Genomic DNA, 15,496 nt, shown 5'->3' with positions numbered 1-15,496 from the left:
CTGGGCAGAGAGGGGTCACATTTAAATGACCAAACATAACACCACCCACAGTCAGAGAGGGTGAAGGTGACTGAGTAATGCATTTTGGTCCAAGAGAACATCTCAAATAGCTTGACACGCAGAAATGTGACTGAAACGGTGGCACCCTGGTCTAGTACGGAGGACCAAATATACCGGACCAGACAGCGCACTTGCTCCGAAGGAGCCGTTAGGGGTTGGTCAATGCTGTAGGTCTAAACTAACCTGTCAGATCCCTGGCAGGGCAGCTGATTTAAGACCACTGCCTTTGCCCACTGACCTCCCACCCACCATGCTTCACTCTCACCACTCTGTTGATGCATCTTTACAAGCCATGTCATTCTTTAATTACCCTTTATTACTTGCTAAAATGAGTTGCTATACTGTACCCAAGAATATTCAAACTGAAGGTTTCAATTCCAGGTGGTCTCACCATGTTGAGAACACTCATCTGAATTACTCATAAAGAAAAATAATGATGTTCATATAAGGCATTTTATTTGCACGTGGCGCAGCGACAACTCAGCATTAACCGATTAACACAACACTATCGACAAAGTACACTGACACACAGGACTCGTAGTGTGAAAAGAAATTGCCGAACATACAGTACATAGAATAAATTAGACAGCAGACGCTGAGTCAAGTTACAGCCTGATTTGAACCCAGTAAAATGTACTGACATACATCGCCTCTCCTTCAATCATTCGAAAATCCTTTTGCGTCACTAACTCATTCAGTCTGTCAGCTATTGAGTACGTCAATCAGGCAACATAAGCCATTTCCCCTGTTTGCCATTCACTGTCTGAGCGCCTCATGTACTAATCCATGTTCTACCCTTCAACCCCCTCATTTAGCTCAACAGAAGATTTTCTGCTTCCATTTTCATCAGGATTTATCATAAGATATTTTGTCAAAGCGCCGTTGACGTTCTGTTCCGTTGGTAGGCTCTGGCTCTGTGGGGCCAAGAGACTAGCTTCTCTCTGTGTGTTCCCAATTCTCCACCACACCATGGATCCCCAAGGGCCTGACTGGTTATTACTGGGGAAGGCTGGCTCTTCCCAGTTACATTCCCCTTGCACTGTGAGAAAACACACACACACACACACACACACACACACACACACACACACACACACACACACACACACACACACACACACACACACACACACACACACACACACACACACACACACACACACACACACACACACACACACACACACACACACACACACACACACACACACACTCTGCTGGTCTGGAATGACTGCTGGGTCCCAGATCCACACTAATGCACAGTATGGTAAATGACAGCCTGGTTGGGACCGGGCCCATAATTCGTTCCATTCCTTTTTATTAAGCTTGTAGCCACACTGTTATTAGTGCTTGGTGAAGAGAGTTGTGCACTGTAACAGCGAAGATGTCTTCCATATGGGATGTTACAGCACTACCCTCCCATGTGAGAGAGACAGAGAGAGAAAGACAGAGAGACAGAGAGAGAGAGAGAACTGGGAGAGGCCGATGAGACAGAGGCCTTTTAATTGCAAGTTTAATTTTAAATGACCTACATTAAGTAGCACCGAATGGGACATGTTGAGTCTCTTGTAAGTATTTAATGCACTGCTACATGATGACTTCCATGCAAGCAACCAAACGTTTCTCTGTGACTTTTCTTTTCCTGCTCCTGGAAGACATCATGCAATGACTCACTTTGGTGTAATACTTTCTGAGGTGCTCTAATTTGAGACTCATGTTGGTGGCAAGTAAGACTGAGGTCAAACGCTTGTTGGGAGGCAGAGAGCGACCGTGAAAGACATGAGACAATAAACACTCAAAAGGAATGGGAAACACTTAAACCATAATACTTCATTGACTGGAGTTCTCCAAGGGTCTATCCTAGGCCGCTCTTTTTCCCCACTTCACCTAATCTTTGCTGGAAATAGCCGATCTACAAGCTCACAAAACATCACGTTGCAATGCGTTGTGAGCTTGTAGATCGTCTATTTCCACAGAATGTTCGCCTCAGAATAGGGATGCTAGGGTTCATGTGGTTAATACAATATTAGTCCTTCAAATGCAAAGTACCGCAGTGTTGTATTGCATGCTGTTTCAGTGCAGGAACCTGTGTCCCTGTCTATTGCGAGCTCCTGATGGGTCACCGGAGACTGCAGCGGATAACCTAGAATACAGATCAACTACACACAGGCTTGCGATGTCTCTCGCAGATTAATGGTGTCTCTGACTTGTGCGATACATCAGCCTGAGCCTGAGGAAACCTAATGACTCTCTGCCAGGACCTCCACAACCTCAGAGGAGCACAATTTATCCCTTCCAGCACTGACAGCAGAGATGTATTGTAAATGGCAAGAGAAGAAATGCTGTGCGTCTGTGTTTGTCTGCGCATGAGACAGACAAACGGGGTTCGATCGGACAAGTGGTTAAGGATACATCACGTTGGCTTTGATGCCTGACAGCGAGTCCCGGGTTCGATTCCCGAGCCCGGCGGCGACCCTGTTTCCTGTCTCTCTCCACCGTCCCAAAAGGGAATAAATTAAAAGTTGCCCATTAATTTTTTCCCAAAATAGGGATGCCAGAGTTATTGCGGTTAACATGCATTTTTTACGTGATGAAACAAAGATCTGCATTTCCCCAAAGTAAACGCAATGCATGTATTTAATTCAGTTTGACAAGAAGGAGGGATAAAACTGATGTCCACCAGCGATAGATATGACTGACCAGAGGGGGGATATCAACAGCCGAGGCATAGATCTCCCTCCCATATTCCCCCAGCAAATCGAACCCATGCAGACAACGCTTGAGAAGTCAGATAACATAAATGCAGTTGACGTGTTGAACATTTTCAACCTACTGCTTCAACCTTGCAAGGGTTGCTATTCTACCATCCCTGTCTAGCATTTACTAATACTTTACTTCAGTATTTCCATTTCCTGTTACTTCTACTCCAATACATCCCAGAGGCAAATATTGTACTTTTTATTTGACAGCTTCAGTTACTAGTTACTTTGCAGATTTACTAGATTAATAATGAATCTGATTCTTAGTAAAAAAAAATATCTACAAGCTCAACAAGTGTCTTGTAGATTGGCTATTTTTGAGTAGCCGAAGTATAAAATAATTATGGCTTGAGTGGTGAATGATCAATAATGATAATTATAATAGTCCAATAAAACGATATATGATTTTGTACTTTTACTTTTGCTGCTTTAGGTATGTAATACCTTTGCACTTGGATTTAAGTGAGATTTTGACTGCAGTAACTTTACTTTAACAGAGTATTTCTACATTGTGGTATTGCTACTTTTACTTCAGTGCAAAATCCGAGTACTTCTTCCACCACTGCTCCCAACTTTGTGCTTTGTACTTGACAGTCTGGTGCTTGTACAGACAAAGCTTTATAACTTCACTGTTATGCTAATTCATGCTTAAGTCTTTTTTTATATACTATTTTTCTTCTTTATTTGTGGCGGCGGTGGCAGTGGTGGTGGGGGAGCATGGTTCTGGGCGGTCAGTTGACAATCTTAATTAGAATCAGAATCAGAAATACTTTACTGCCAAATATGAGGTTCATATGAGGAATTTGCTTTGGCATGCTGTGTAGAGACAGCCCAATATTAAACAATTAAGTGCAGGGCTACCGGCAAAGTACAGAAGAGGACTCGTATAGTGCAACGGGGCATCGCAGAGCATACATTCAGAAGAGACTACACATTACACCGCAGACTCACTATTAACTCGCTATTTTTAAAAATACAGCTGATGCCAAGGCAAACTAAGAACATTAAGCACAGGGAAGCTTCAGTGGCAACACAATGAGAAAACAAGCCCCAAACCAGCGCTACACAGACACTGACAGTGTTTAGTCTAAAAAAACTGTCTTAAGACAGCTAACAAGATACATTTATTTATTTTCAAGGCAGCCATTAAATGTAAGAGATTTTTTTCAAATGGGAATTGCAGCATTTCATTTTAGAACGACGCACATCACATATTAAAGACATTGCTTAAAGAAATGATATATAAACACCTCAGCCACAGTTTTACAGTGACGAGCAGCTTGATGCTTTGTTTTACAGTGAAAATTAGCCTCATATACACACTGCACACCATGTAAAATCATCATGTAAACACAGTATCACTGAAATAATTGAAGCATCGGCTATTGAAAGACATTATTGTTACAAGCGTGATGCTGTGTCCCGCCACGTTCCCCCTCCGTGCATTGGGGCGATATTTCAGGATAAAATGGATTCATTGTTCAGTGGAATATATACGGGGCAGAGAAATGAAAGCTTCTGTTTCATATATCACTATGGAATAATTGAACAAATGTGTTTCCCCCTTCTTATTTGCGGGGGGGGGGGGGGGGGGGGGGGACGACTTCAAAGTCTCTTTTTTTATTTTGTGGGGAAAAAATGGAAATTTGGGGTCATATTCAGAGCAAGATATTTCTGTCAGGGCTTGTCAGAGGAGAACACCCTAAACATTCAGCGTTCTGAAGATGTCTGTGATGGGCAAGGACAGCAGGATGGACTTTGATGTTGTTGAAATATGGCTGTGGGTTTTTCCACAGTAAAGATGACGAATGAATGAAAAAGGTTTCTGGGTAACGTTACAAGTGACAGTTGCAGTATATCAAGCTGAATTTTGGTACAAGTGGATAACCAGTGTATCTGACTTGATGCTAAATGCTGTACACATACATGCGCGCGCGCACACGCACGCACGCACGCACACACACACACACACACACACACACACTTTAGTGATAGTGAGTAAAACTCAAAACTACTCGTATCTCATACCCAAAGGCACAGCATATCACAGTATCATTATGACATCTTGAAGGTAAGGCTCACACAGATAGTAAAGCTATAACAGTAGGTAATATATGGCAGTATACAGTATTTCAGACCTTTCAAATTAAGGTTAGAAAGCAGGGGAGCAGCCTGAAATGCTGGGCCCCATTACAACATATACCGGATCCCAGTGTCCTACAGTATGTTAAATCATATAATCTATAAAACATGGCATTTCTGAGGGCCCCCGTTAGCTCAGGGCCCTTGGACTCTTTCTAACTTTTCAACCCGTTTGGCGCCAGTGTCAGAATGTAATACCGCCATGACATCACTGTTGGTTTGAAATAAATGTAATTTATTGTACATGCAAACTAAATGTGTGTTTGAATTTGAAACAATTCTTGCCACTGGCTAAATGCTCTTACAGTTCTTTTCCACTGGAAATATTTTCTCTATAGCCCTCTTATATTAAGTTAAAGTTTATTTAATTTGGCCATTGTAAGTCTGACCTTCTCGAGCATAGTCAATTCCTCACACAAGACAAAGTGAATAGTCACTAATACTTCTGAGGTTTATTTTTTATTACTTATGATTACCAAAATCAACATGTAAGAGTTTCTTTTAGTTTAGAGAGAGTTAGAGTTTAGTGGCAATTCATTTACAGATGCTGTCGATTAGCTTTAGTTTTGAATGTGTGTGTGTGTAATGATATTTGTAAATTGTAAGTATACATTATTTTTACACGTGTATGTTGGTAGTACCTATTTGCATACAGTGTGAAGAACATTGTATAATGATAGTTATTACAGTAGCCGATCCACAAATGGTCAAAACAAAAATGGTAAAGAATTCAGAATCGTAAGTATTGTATTTACATTTGTTCAGTTTTTCTATTGCTTTCTTTCAGTTTAGTTTTTCTCATTAGTTCAGCTTACAGTTTTAATTTGTAGTTTGTTTGTTCTATTTTCATTAACACTAAAACAATAGACAGAAATGAGGAACAATATACAATAAAAAAGGAACAAGACACATAAAAGGTGTCATGTCAATAACATGGCCCAGTCTAGTCCCTCAGTATGCCTCTATGACCTCAACATTGTGCTATAATTGATGTGTGGATGGCTGACATCATACATGGCAATATCCTTGCCATCACTGACCATGCTGCTTTTCAACAGCACGTTATTAACAATATTTAGGGCTTCCTCCAGTACCTTGCCAGCCTCACTGGACATGGGGATGTAGAGACAGAGAGCATTGTTCTACCAAGGACCCCAGCTGGATTCAATGGATGACTACACACAGCCACAGCGGAACAGCAGCAGCTAGCTAGCTTGCTGGCTTGTCAGTCAGTCACACAGGTGGCAGGGAAATTACAGTGTACACAGACTTCTACATTTTGGACACGTTCCACTTCTGGAAGTCAATAAAGTCTGTCGTGGCCACTGCCAACCACTGCAAAAGCTATAGCTGAATGTTGGAGCTAGGTCTGTGCCAAGATGGTGTCACTGCTCATACAGAACAGTGTGTTTTAATTATCTGATTGAATAAAACAATTCTGATTGCTACCACTTGATCTTTACGGAATATTGTTGCTATGGGGCTGCAGAAATACACCGGAGGGTTTTTACTACTGACTGACAATAGGTCCATTGTCTGTACATGTGCAAGTGTTTTCTGCCTGTGTGTGTCTGTTTGAGTGTGTCATTTAGAAGAAAATGTGTGTGCGTGAGTCTTTATTCAATAGAAGCATGAACTGCTGAGGATATTGTGTCTATCGAGCAACAGCAAAGAAACTTTACTCAGCTCTAACGACCTCAGTGCAAGGTTAGGCCGTTAAGCCACAGTGAGGCAAGTGAGGCTAAAAGCCACTTGGGATACAGTTGGCAATGTGAAGAAGTGAATGGAGAAGGCCTTTAGTATAGCAGTGCTCTACAGTAGGGCCTTCGTACTGTTGCTCCAGTCAGTTCGACCACATCTACGCTAATGTTTTGATGAACTCTCATAATTGCACACTACAAGAAGTGATATTTTGAAAGAAAACACGCTTCAAACTTAAGTTGTCTGTGTGGTGAGACCAACAGTGTACGGAGTACGAAATGTGTGCGATTTTGTGTGTATGTTTGTGTGGGTATCAGCAGTAAGAGTACAGCACTCTGACGTAGAATGTCCACATTGTGTCAGAGACACCAACCAACAAGATCTACCAAGTGGGAAGACTGGTGGTTGTCTTTGTTTATATGCGAGTCAAGTGGTGTGTCTGCATGTGTGTGTATGTGACAAACAAGTGTGTTCATGCCTTTTTTGTTTTTGTGTGTATAGAAACAAAGTGTGTGTGTGTGTGTGTGTGTGTGTGTGTGTGTGTGTCTCTCTCTCTCTTTGTCAATGTGCATCTATGTACAGTGTATGCGTGTGTGTGAGAGTGTGACTTTGTGTGTGTACCGGCCTTGGTAATGATAGCTCTCAGTCTCAAGCCTGGCGGTCGGGCTACTCCTCTCAGCCTCAGGGCCTGTGCCAACCACCAGAGCCCACAGAATATCGCTTGCAGCTGGGCCACAGACCCGACCGGGCCCCCTGCTAGTTCCTGAAACGTCCAGACATTCGTAAGTTATGCAGTTTTTATTGAACATAAACGCAGAATGCATCCTCAACTAACTACCACAAACTACTTCCAAAGTAATGATAGGAACAACATAAAATCCATACAGGTGTTCTAATACAGTAAACCACTTCAGAACGGTATATTATACATGTGTTGTACCATAAGATGGCACAAATCAAATGGCAGCCTGATCTCACAATTCACCCAAGAGACCAAAACCACAATATCTACATTACTGGATCATTTAAACTTACACTGCTCTCATCTATTAGGATGATAGCACCATCTACTGGTCATGAACTGCATCTACACCTTTTTTTTAACGACACTTATAATTGTTGTACACATCATACACTACATTATGGGAGAATTCATTTGACCACGCACGCACGCACGCACGCACGCACGCACGCACACACACACACACACACACACACACACACACACACACACACACACACACACACACACACACACACACACACACACACACACACACACACACACACACACACACACACACACACACGTAACAACCAGGAGATAGGCAGGTATAATTAAATACGATTCATGAGTCATGACTCAGCCTTCAAGTGGCCAAATGATTTTCTGGTCCTTTATTGTTGTTCATTTGATATCAGGAGTGGCAAAGTAACCCTTAAGTATTAACTAAATATTGGTTTTCTTTGTCATTAAAATTAAAAAACCGAGCTATACAAAACTATACAACAAAATAATGAATCGAAAACATCTATTGTACGTACATGACATGACATGAGAAAAGTCATACTAAACCAACTCCCAGTACATGTCAAACAGTGCAAATAGATAGCAGCAAGTGGTTGATATACAGTACAACTGGTATCTATGGCATTGGATTGCTATTGGAATAAAATGTGAAGAAGCGCTTACTTTTTCGAACAAGAGTATTCTAAACTAATAAGACTTCTTCACTGCATAGTTAATATGGCTACGTTTACCTTTGGGAACATTTAACCACTTAAACCCTATAGTACGTTATTGTACATCAAATAGTTAAACTAGACAAACTTGTAGGTCAGCAATTTTCGCAAAAGAATTATCTATTTTTGCAGAATGTTCGTATTTTCACTAATGTTCACATATTTGTGCCGAAGGTTCTACTATCAAGTCTAGGGTTCCATGTGGTTAAAAGGCCCAATCTGCAAGTCCCACATTCATATAGAGTATTACAACAACATGGAATTTGAGACAGCTTATAGACCGTTTTCTTTTCATTGGCAGACACTTTCTCTCTACATGTCACGGCTCATGCTACTGAGATGCTACAGATCTACAGTACAACAGCAATGCACATTTTTGGTCAAAATAAACATTCATGATGAAAGACTCGAGCGGAAGAATCACATTGTTTTGGAATGGCAGACTGGGCCTTTAAGACTAGTTTCTGAGGAAACAAATCTTAATTAAATCAATCTAAAATCAAATGGCAAGTGAAACACATACTATACTCTATTGGTAGGTACAGTACTTGCATACTGAAATGCATACTTACATGAAGATGAACTCAAAATAAATGTATATCAAGCTAAAATGATATAGAGCTATTGAGAGACAGTAAGATGTGGCATTTTGTTAATATACCTGTGTATTCTAATATGCCACATATGAATTTTGGCATTAAATACAGTGCTGCCTCCTTCACGTCATGTTGCTATTTTAATTGTGTTTAATTTTCATGCCACAAATAATGTATGTATGGAGTTTGGCATACATTTAAAAATGTTTTGGGTGTGCCAACTTTAAAATTGTACTTGCAGAGAAAGACAGCGCTAACTGTGTTCATTCTGCTTGTCATTTGTTTGTGTCCAATTAAGGTTCATGTTGCCCTAGCTGGACAACAATGTGTAGACGCAATGGCTGTCTAAATGAATAAACATTAAAACACATTTCATCCTAAACACAATTTTGAATGTTAAATTTGTGCCCATTTCAACATAGTATTTGCAAAGTAAATTAGTAAAAATACTGAATTTAAACATGACCCCACCCCTGTCTTCTGGACTGGTCAGATATTCATCAGTGCGCAGGATGCACCTCTCGGTAACTTTCTCCTGTCCACTTCACCAACTGACCGGTTCTGTTCACTGGGTTGGGGTGTGTGAGACAAAACAGCTTTGTTTGGTTCATGAACTCGCCCGTTACTACTTGTTGCCCTTATCTGGAAAATAGAAGAGAAGTATTTTAACTCATAATGAGTTGAAGTCACTGAGGGGAAACTACTAATTCAGTGTGAATAATGCAGAACAGGTCATCCAATACGGTAACATGTACTGTAGCTGCAGGCCTCGCGTAGCCAGACTATCTCCACCTACTGATAGCCAGGTCTGGTCTGGTGATATCTAAATTTAGCGACTGGGCTAAAATCTGGGTAGTATTCAGGATTGGCTTTCAAAACAATAGGCGTATGTTTGTTATCGCTGGTTTTCTCCACGGTCTAAGCTCATTCAATTAATTTAGATTTCTCCGGACATATCAGCAGGTGGATATGTCTGAACGTCTGGCTGCACGAGTATATACTATTACTGTGCCTAACATTTGTAAATTAGTGTAAATTGCAAACAGGAATTTGATGAATCTCAATCTTCACAGAAGTGCCAATTAATACAATGATACAAATTGTGAATAGGACAGATTGTGTTCTATCAAATGAAAGGATCTGGACTGGTCTGCACCAGGTATTTGGAAATCCATTCAGGAGGGGCAAGTCACACTCCTAGTCCTTACTAAGCTCTTAGTAAGTATTAGTTAGTTTCAAACTATCAATTTACCAAAACAGGTTGCACCACTGAAATGTAAGGAATGCCTTAAAGCTTTGGTAATGTGTAATTGCAAGGATCAAAAACAGCCACTATACATGGTCTTTATCAATCTAACCAAAGATTACGACTCTGAACTGCCAGGCCCTCTGGCTGATCCGTTAAAGTGTTTGCAGTGCTCAATGCAGCCATTCTCACACAACCTCCACACGTTCCAGGGCCATGTCTCTCCACTGTAACCCTCACTGAGGAGCCCATCTTCCCCATACACCTGATGGCCCAGCTCAATGCCCAAGTATGGAGCTTTTCAAATCCATAGAGGCGGGAGCCCAGGATTCCCTGGGCTTACAGTTTGTCATCTTACCGCCACACCCACCCCCCTGACTAACCTCTACCTGCCTGAGGGCCACCCCAGCCCCGCCACACTCCCGCACCAGCCTCCCTCACTGACCTCCATACCCACCCTTTATGCTCCCTTCTCCCTGCCCAAAGTAGACCCCCCCCTGCTACACTCCTCCACTCCCCCCAGGACCCTCCTTCGTAATTCATTTGTTCCACGTTTTTTGCAATATCCCCTGACAGGCAAGGTAAATAAGGTGGATGGATGCATTCAGAGTGCTATATTGGGAGACATTAGCACTCATTACAATGCTTCTCAACCAATCATAATGCAAGGTCAGAACTAACTGGTATAATACAAAATGTTTACAATGGAGGGGTGATCATTTGATTTCCTAACCGTAATTACACATTCAGTCTCACCAACCACTCTTTTTTTCAACATTTATACAAGATGTATGCTGCTGCTCAACCTAAATAGCGCAAGGGATAGTTACAGTACATAACATTAATATAATATATTACTATGGTAATTTTGAATGGTAGATACATTACCTTTATTGGGAACAAACTTAAGCGAGTGGCTGAATATTCAGAACCGCGAGAGGCCATCCTCTGGTCCATCGGTTAGAAACTGATGACCCAGCCCATTGCCACACTTGCCGCACAGCACCTGATGACAAAACATGACCATACATTCAATAAACAACATCATGTTTTCCAACAAAGGCACAAATCCCAACAGAGGAGGTTCTTCCCACCGCTGTAGAAATTATTCAACTCCTGCAGAACATAGTGGTCGAGTTCCACACAGCCATCATTAAAGTCTGTCCCTCTAATGTTGCATTTCGTTTGCCATTGTTTTCTAGGCTACGTGGCAAATAAAAATAATTCTGAATTAAATGGAACATTGGGTGGATGATTTTAACCAGAGCACCTCAAAGTTGGTGCCGATAATTTAAGAGGAATAAACTTCAATGTTGGGGGGCGGTATTGATGTGACTCAAGCTTCTTCCATCTGGCGGAGTCAGGTTAGGGACCCCCTAGTACTTGGAATTGTAAGAGTTGAGGCATTAAATTTAGTTTGACTCAGTTCCAAAGATACATATTGTGAATATAGCAGATCTACAAGCTCACAAAGACTATCGTTGCAAGCATGAGCTTGTGGATCGGCTTTTTTTTTGCCTCCTTATATTATTTGACAATTTGGCCAATGTTTAACCAGTTTTTATAGTAGTTTGTTGATTACTTTTGATGCAGTAATGGTGTTTTTTCTCTCTTTTATTTCTTCTTTTTTGGCAGTAAAAAGGTCTTTAAATTGTCACTTCACTGTCATCTGAGTACCCCCCCAAATCAGACCCACAGGTTGAGAACCAATGCTGTAGACTACTTACAGGTTATGTAAGGTTAGGCCTATCTACATTTCATCTTTGCAGAAGTGTCCTTGAGCAAGGCACTGCACACATGACTGCTCACTCTCACACACACACACACACACACACACACACACACACACACACACACACACACACACACACACACACACACACACACACACACACAAGCTATCTGAGCATCAACTAGTCACTTTTTCAAATCTTAAATCAGCTACCCTGTGCATTATGGTGATGATGACTGGTGGTCACTGTCAGTGATGGCTCACCTTGAATGCAGTGAGTGACTCCATCAGCTTGGTGACACTGTCCTCCCTGATGGTGTCGGTGAAAGCAGGCCAGGGGGAGGAGTGGGCATACTTGGACCGACTGGAGAACAGCGGGTGGTCACACTGGGAACACACATAGATACCTGATGGACAGCGACAAATACCTGATTAAAACACCCAGAAACTAGCCTGACAGACACTCATAGCCTGAATGTTCATTTCGTGGCTGGAGCCAGGCTACCCAGAAACAGTTTGGGCAAGGCTTCTCCCCTTCACTAGCCATACATCGTGTTAAACGTTATTTTTCCAAACGTTTATTTTCAGTTAAAAGCACATATAACTATTAACTGACCTAATTCATTAAATACGAGATATATAGCGAAATAAACTAATTCTGTGCTTGTACGAGGCTGTTACGTCATCATCAAACTATCTGCGTACTCGCCTGGTTTAAAATGATCCTTGTAGATCTCGCCACCGAAAAATCGACAAAAAGACATAGTGCAGCTATATGTTTATGTGATCAGTCTCTGGTCAATGTTTGTGTGTTAAAGCAGGTTCACCATCTCTACCAAATGAGGAGGAGAATCAATGTTGCCAGGTTTTGCGAGAGAAATAAGCAACTAGGTCTATAAAAAAACAAGCCCAAAAGAAGGGACTTGGCCCACATGAGCACTTCAAACCGCATCGGCTATTTGAAAATAGCCGATCTACAAGCTCACAAGATGCGGCGCGTTGTGGGCTTGTAGATCTGCTATTTTCAAAGGAATCTTGGGGGGAAAAGTGAAAAATTTGAAATATTTTAAAAACACAAACACAAATATGGTCCCTGCTTGGCACAAAATGTTTTCAGATGGGGATACGCAGGCTGTTACATATTGGGTCCTTGACAGGAAAATGTTTGAGAACATTAGGAAACAAGGCCAAAAACTGCAGCCTGCAACTATAAAACTACCAATATTTACTCGAGACTTTACAGAAAAACAAGCCCAAAGTCGCTTATAATAAGCGGACATGGCAACCCTGAGGAGAATCCACACACGTGAGACGAGATTACATAGCCCAACATAGCCCCGCCTCCAACCTGGACTGTGTTTTGCCATGCAAACTGACTGAAAAGCCGCTCATATGCATCACTGGCTAGGATACCAGTGTTATTTTACTATTACAGTGTTCTTGTACAAGAACACAGTAATGGTACAATAAAATGAATATAATTTATATTCACTACTGCACAACTACTTGACGCACCACACAAATATGAATAGTTGAACTTGAACTACCAGCAAGCTTGCAGCAACAACGACTAGGCCTACAGTTCAACTACAAACTGCTCCTCAACTCAACTCAACTAAAATGTTATGAAGCACATTTACATGACCGAGCTGTTGGCCTACACAGGTTAATACAAAACAAAACAATGCAATATAAACAGACATGCAATGAAATAAACACTACAAACATTAGCACCAGTAAAAAAAACATAGGGTGCCAGGCTCAGCTGTCACTGAAGGTCAGTTCAGATTAATCAAAGACTAAAAAATAACAATAGACTGGGCAGCTCTGATGTGTACGGGCAAGTTGTTCCAGAGCCAGAGGGGCGGCTGCCGTGAAGGCTCGATCACCCCTGTTTTTTTGCCTGGTCTTTGGCACCTCCAGCAGCAGCTGGTCGGCCGACCTCAGGGCTATGGTAGGAGTAGTTGGAAACAAGCTCTGCAAGGGACGGGGAGCCGTCCTCCTCACCTATAAAGCTATCCATGCCCTAGCCCCATGGTACCTGTCAGACCACCTCCATAATTACACACCAGTGTGGAACCTGAGGTCTTCTGACTTGGGGCTCCTCTCCATCCCTCACACCAACCTTCGGCGATAGAGCTTTCAGGGTGGCAGCCCCCACCCCTCTGGAACCCATGTAGATTCCCCAGGCACCAACATTGGACTCTTTCCTGACAGTCCGCACTGAAGTGAGACACACTGTTTATTTTTGTTGATTTAAGCATCCTTGGGTTTTTGAAAGGATGTTAATTAAAGTTATTATTATTATTTACATGTAGTTTAATGCTATGTGAGATTGCTATGCTATATGCTGTGTGAGAGGAGATGTATGTATGTGAGAGTGAAAATATGTATTTTTGTGAAAGGAGAATATATGTATCTGAGAGGAGAATGAGCTGTGTGCGAGAGTGAAAATATATATGTATGTAAAAGGAGAATGTATGCATGTAAGTGGAGATTGTGTGTGAGAGAGAATGAAAATGGATGAATGTGAAAGGAGAATGTATGTGAGAGCACCAGAATGAATAATGTCTTGTACGGCCCCTCATTCTCTCTCTCACACACACACACACACACACACACACACACACACACACACACACACACACACACACACACACACACACACACACACACACACACACACACACACACACACACACACACACACACACACACAACAGTCAGTAGGCTTCTGATGTTGTAGTACTGTAAGCTACATTATGTGATGATGGCTCCCCCTGCTGGGACAGACCTGTTATGTATCAATAACTCATATTCCATCTGGGTCTATAGAGTATCTGCGCCAGGCTATAGGGTGGCCAAGATTATGTTTTCCCCTGTCTGTCCATACGTGTGTGTGTGTGTGTGTGTGTGTGTGTGTGTGTGTGTGTGTGTGTGTGTGTGTGTGTGTGTGTGTGTGTGTGTGTGTGTGTGTGTGTGTGTGTGTGTGTGTGTGTGTGTGTGAGTGAGTGAGTGAGTGAGGTAGTGCATGTGAGCTAGAGTAAGGGGTGCTTCTAAACGCTCAGTCTGTGTTGGTGGGTTCATGTGGGTGACGGGTGTGAGTGTATGTACTGTAAGTGGAACTGTAGTATATGTATGTGTGTGTATTGGTATTTGTTGTTTTATGCACCTTCTGTGTGTATATTTGTGTTTATATCTATTTTATGATTGTTTTCTGTACTTAACCCATTAAAAAAAAAACGGGAAAGCATCTGTGTCATTTTAGATTTTACCTATATAAGCAACATACGTTTTTCAGAAAACTCCTAGGACTTAGAATAGTGGTTTAGAACAGTGGTTCTCAAAAATAGCAGATATACAAGCTCACAGCGCGTCATTCTGTGCCGCACTGCGAGCTTGTACACCTGCTATTTAGGATTATTTGATGTTTGAACATTTTTGAATCATTTTGAATTTTTTAACACAAACCTTCTCTTCTGGGGGGTCCCTGGCACAAAACATTTTTAGATGGGGG

At 41.7% G+C, this 15,496-nt stretch overlaps 2 protein-coding genes across 2 annotated transcripts in view; both read right to left on the bottom strand.

Moving 5' to 3' along the window:
- Positions 1 to 9,546: 9,546 nt before the first annotated feature.
- On the bottom strand, positions 9,547 to 12,743 carry msrb1b (methionine sulfoxide reductase B1b; the record flags this gene model as incomplete). Its single annotated transcript, XM_084077654.1, has 4 exons — positions 9,547 to 9,643; positions 11,136 to 11,253; positions 12,244 to 12,386; positions 12,689 to 12,743. 4 exons carry the CDS (start codon positions 12,741 to 12,743, stop codon positions 9,627 to 9,629), a joined length of 333 nt encoding a protein of 110 aa, XP_083933780.1. The 3' UTR covers positions 9,547 to 9,626.
- Positions 12,744 to 14,023: 1,280 nt separating this feature from the next.
- Positions 14,024 to 15,496, bottom strand: part of neurl2 (neuralized E3 ubiquitin protein ligase 2) — a gene marked incomplete at its 3' end in the record, with an annotated part of 2,838 nt that continues 1,365 nt past the window's right edge. The window contains 1 exon segment of the mRNA XM_084078268.1: positions 14,024 to 14,202. Within this exon segment, the coding sequence (XP_083934394.1) occupies positions 14,024 to 14,202 (179 nt within the window).

This window comes from Gymnoscopelus microlampas (genome assembly GCF_963454915.1).
Source record: "Gymnoscopelus microlampas genome assembly, chromosome: 14".
NCBI classification, from domain to species: domain Eukaryota; kingdom Metazoa; phylum Chordata; class Actinopteri; order Myctophiformes; family Myctophidae; genus Gymnoscopelus; species Gymnoscopelus microlampas.
This window is presented reverse-complemented; position numbering and strand designations above follow the sequence as displayed.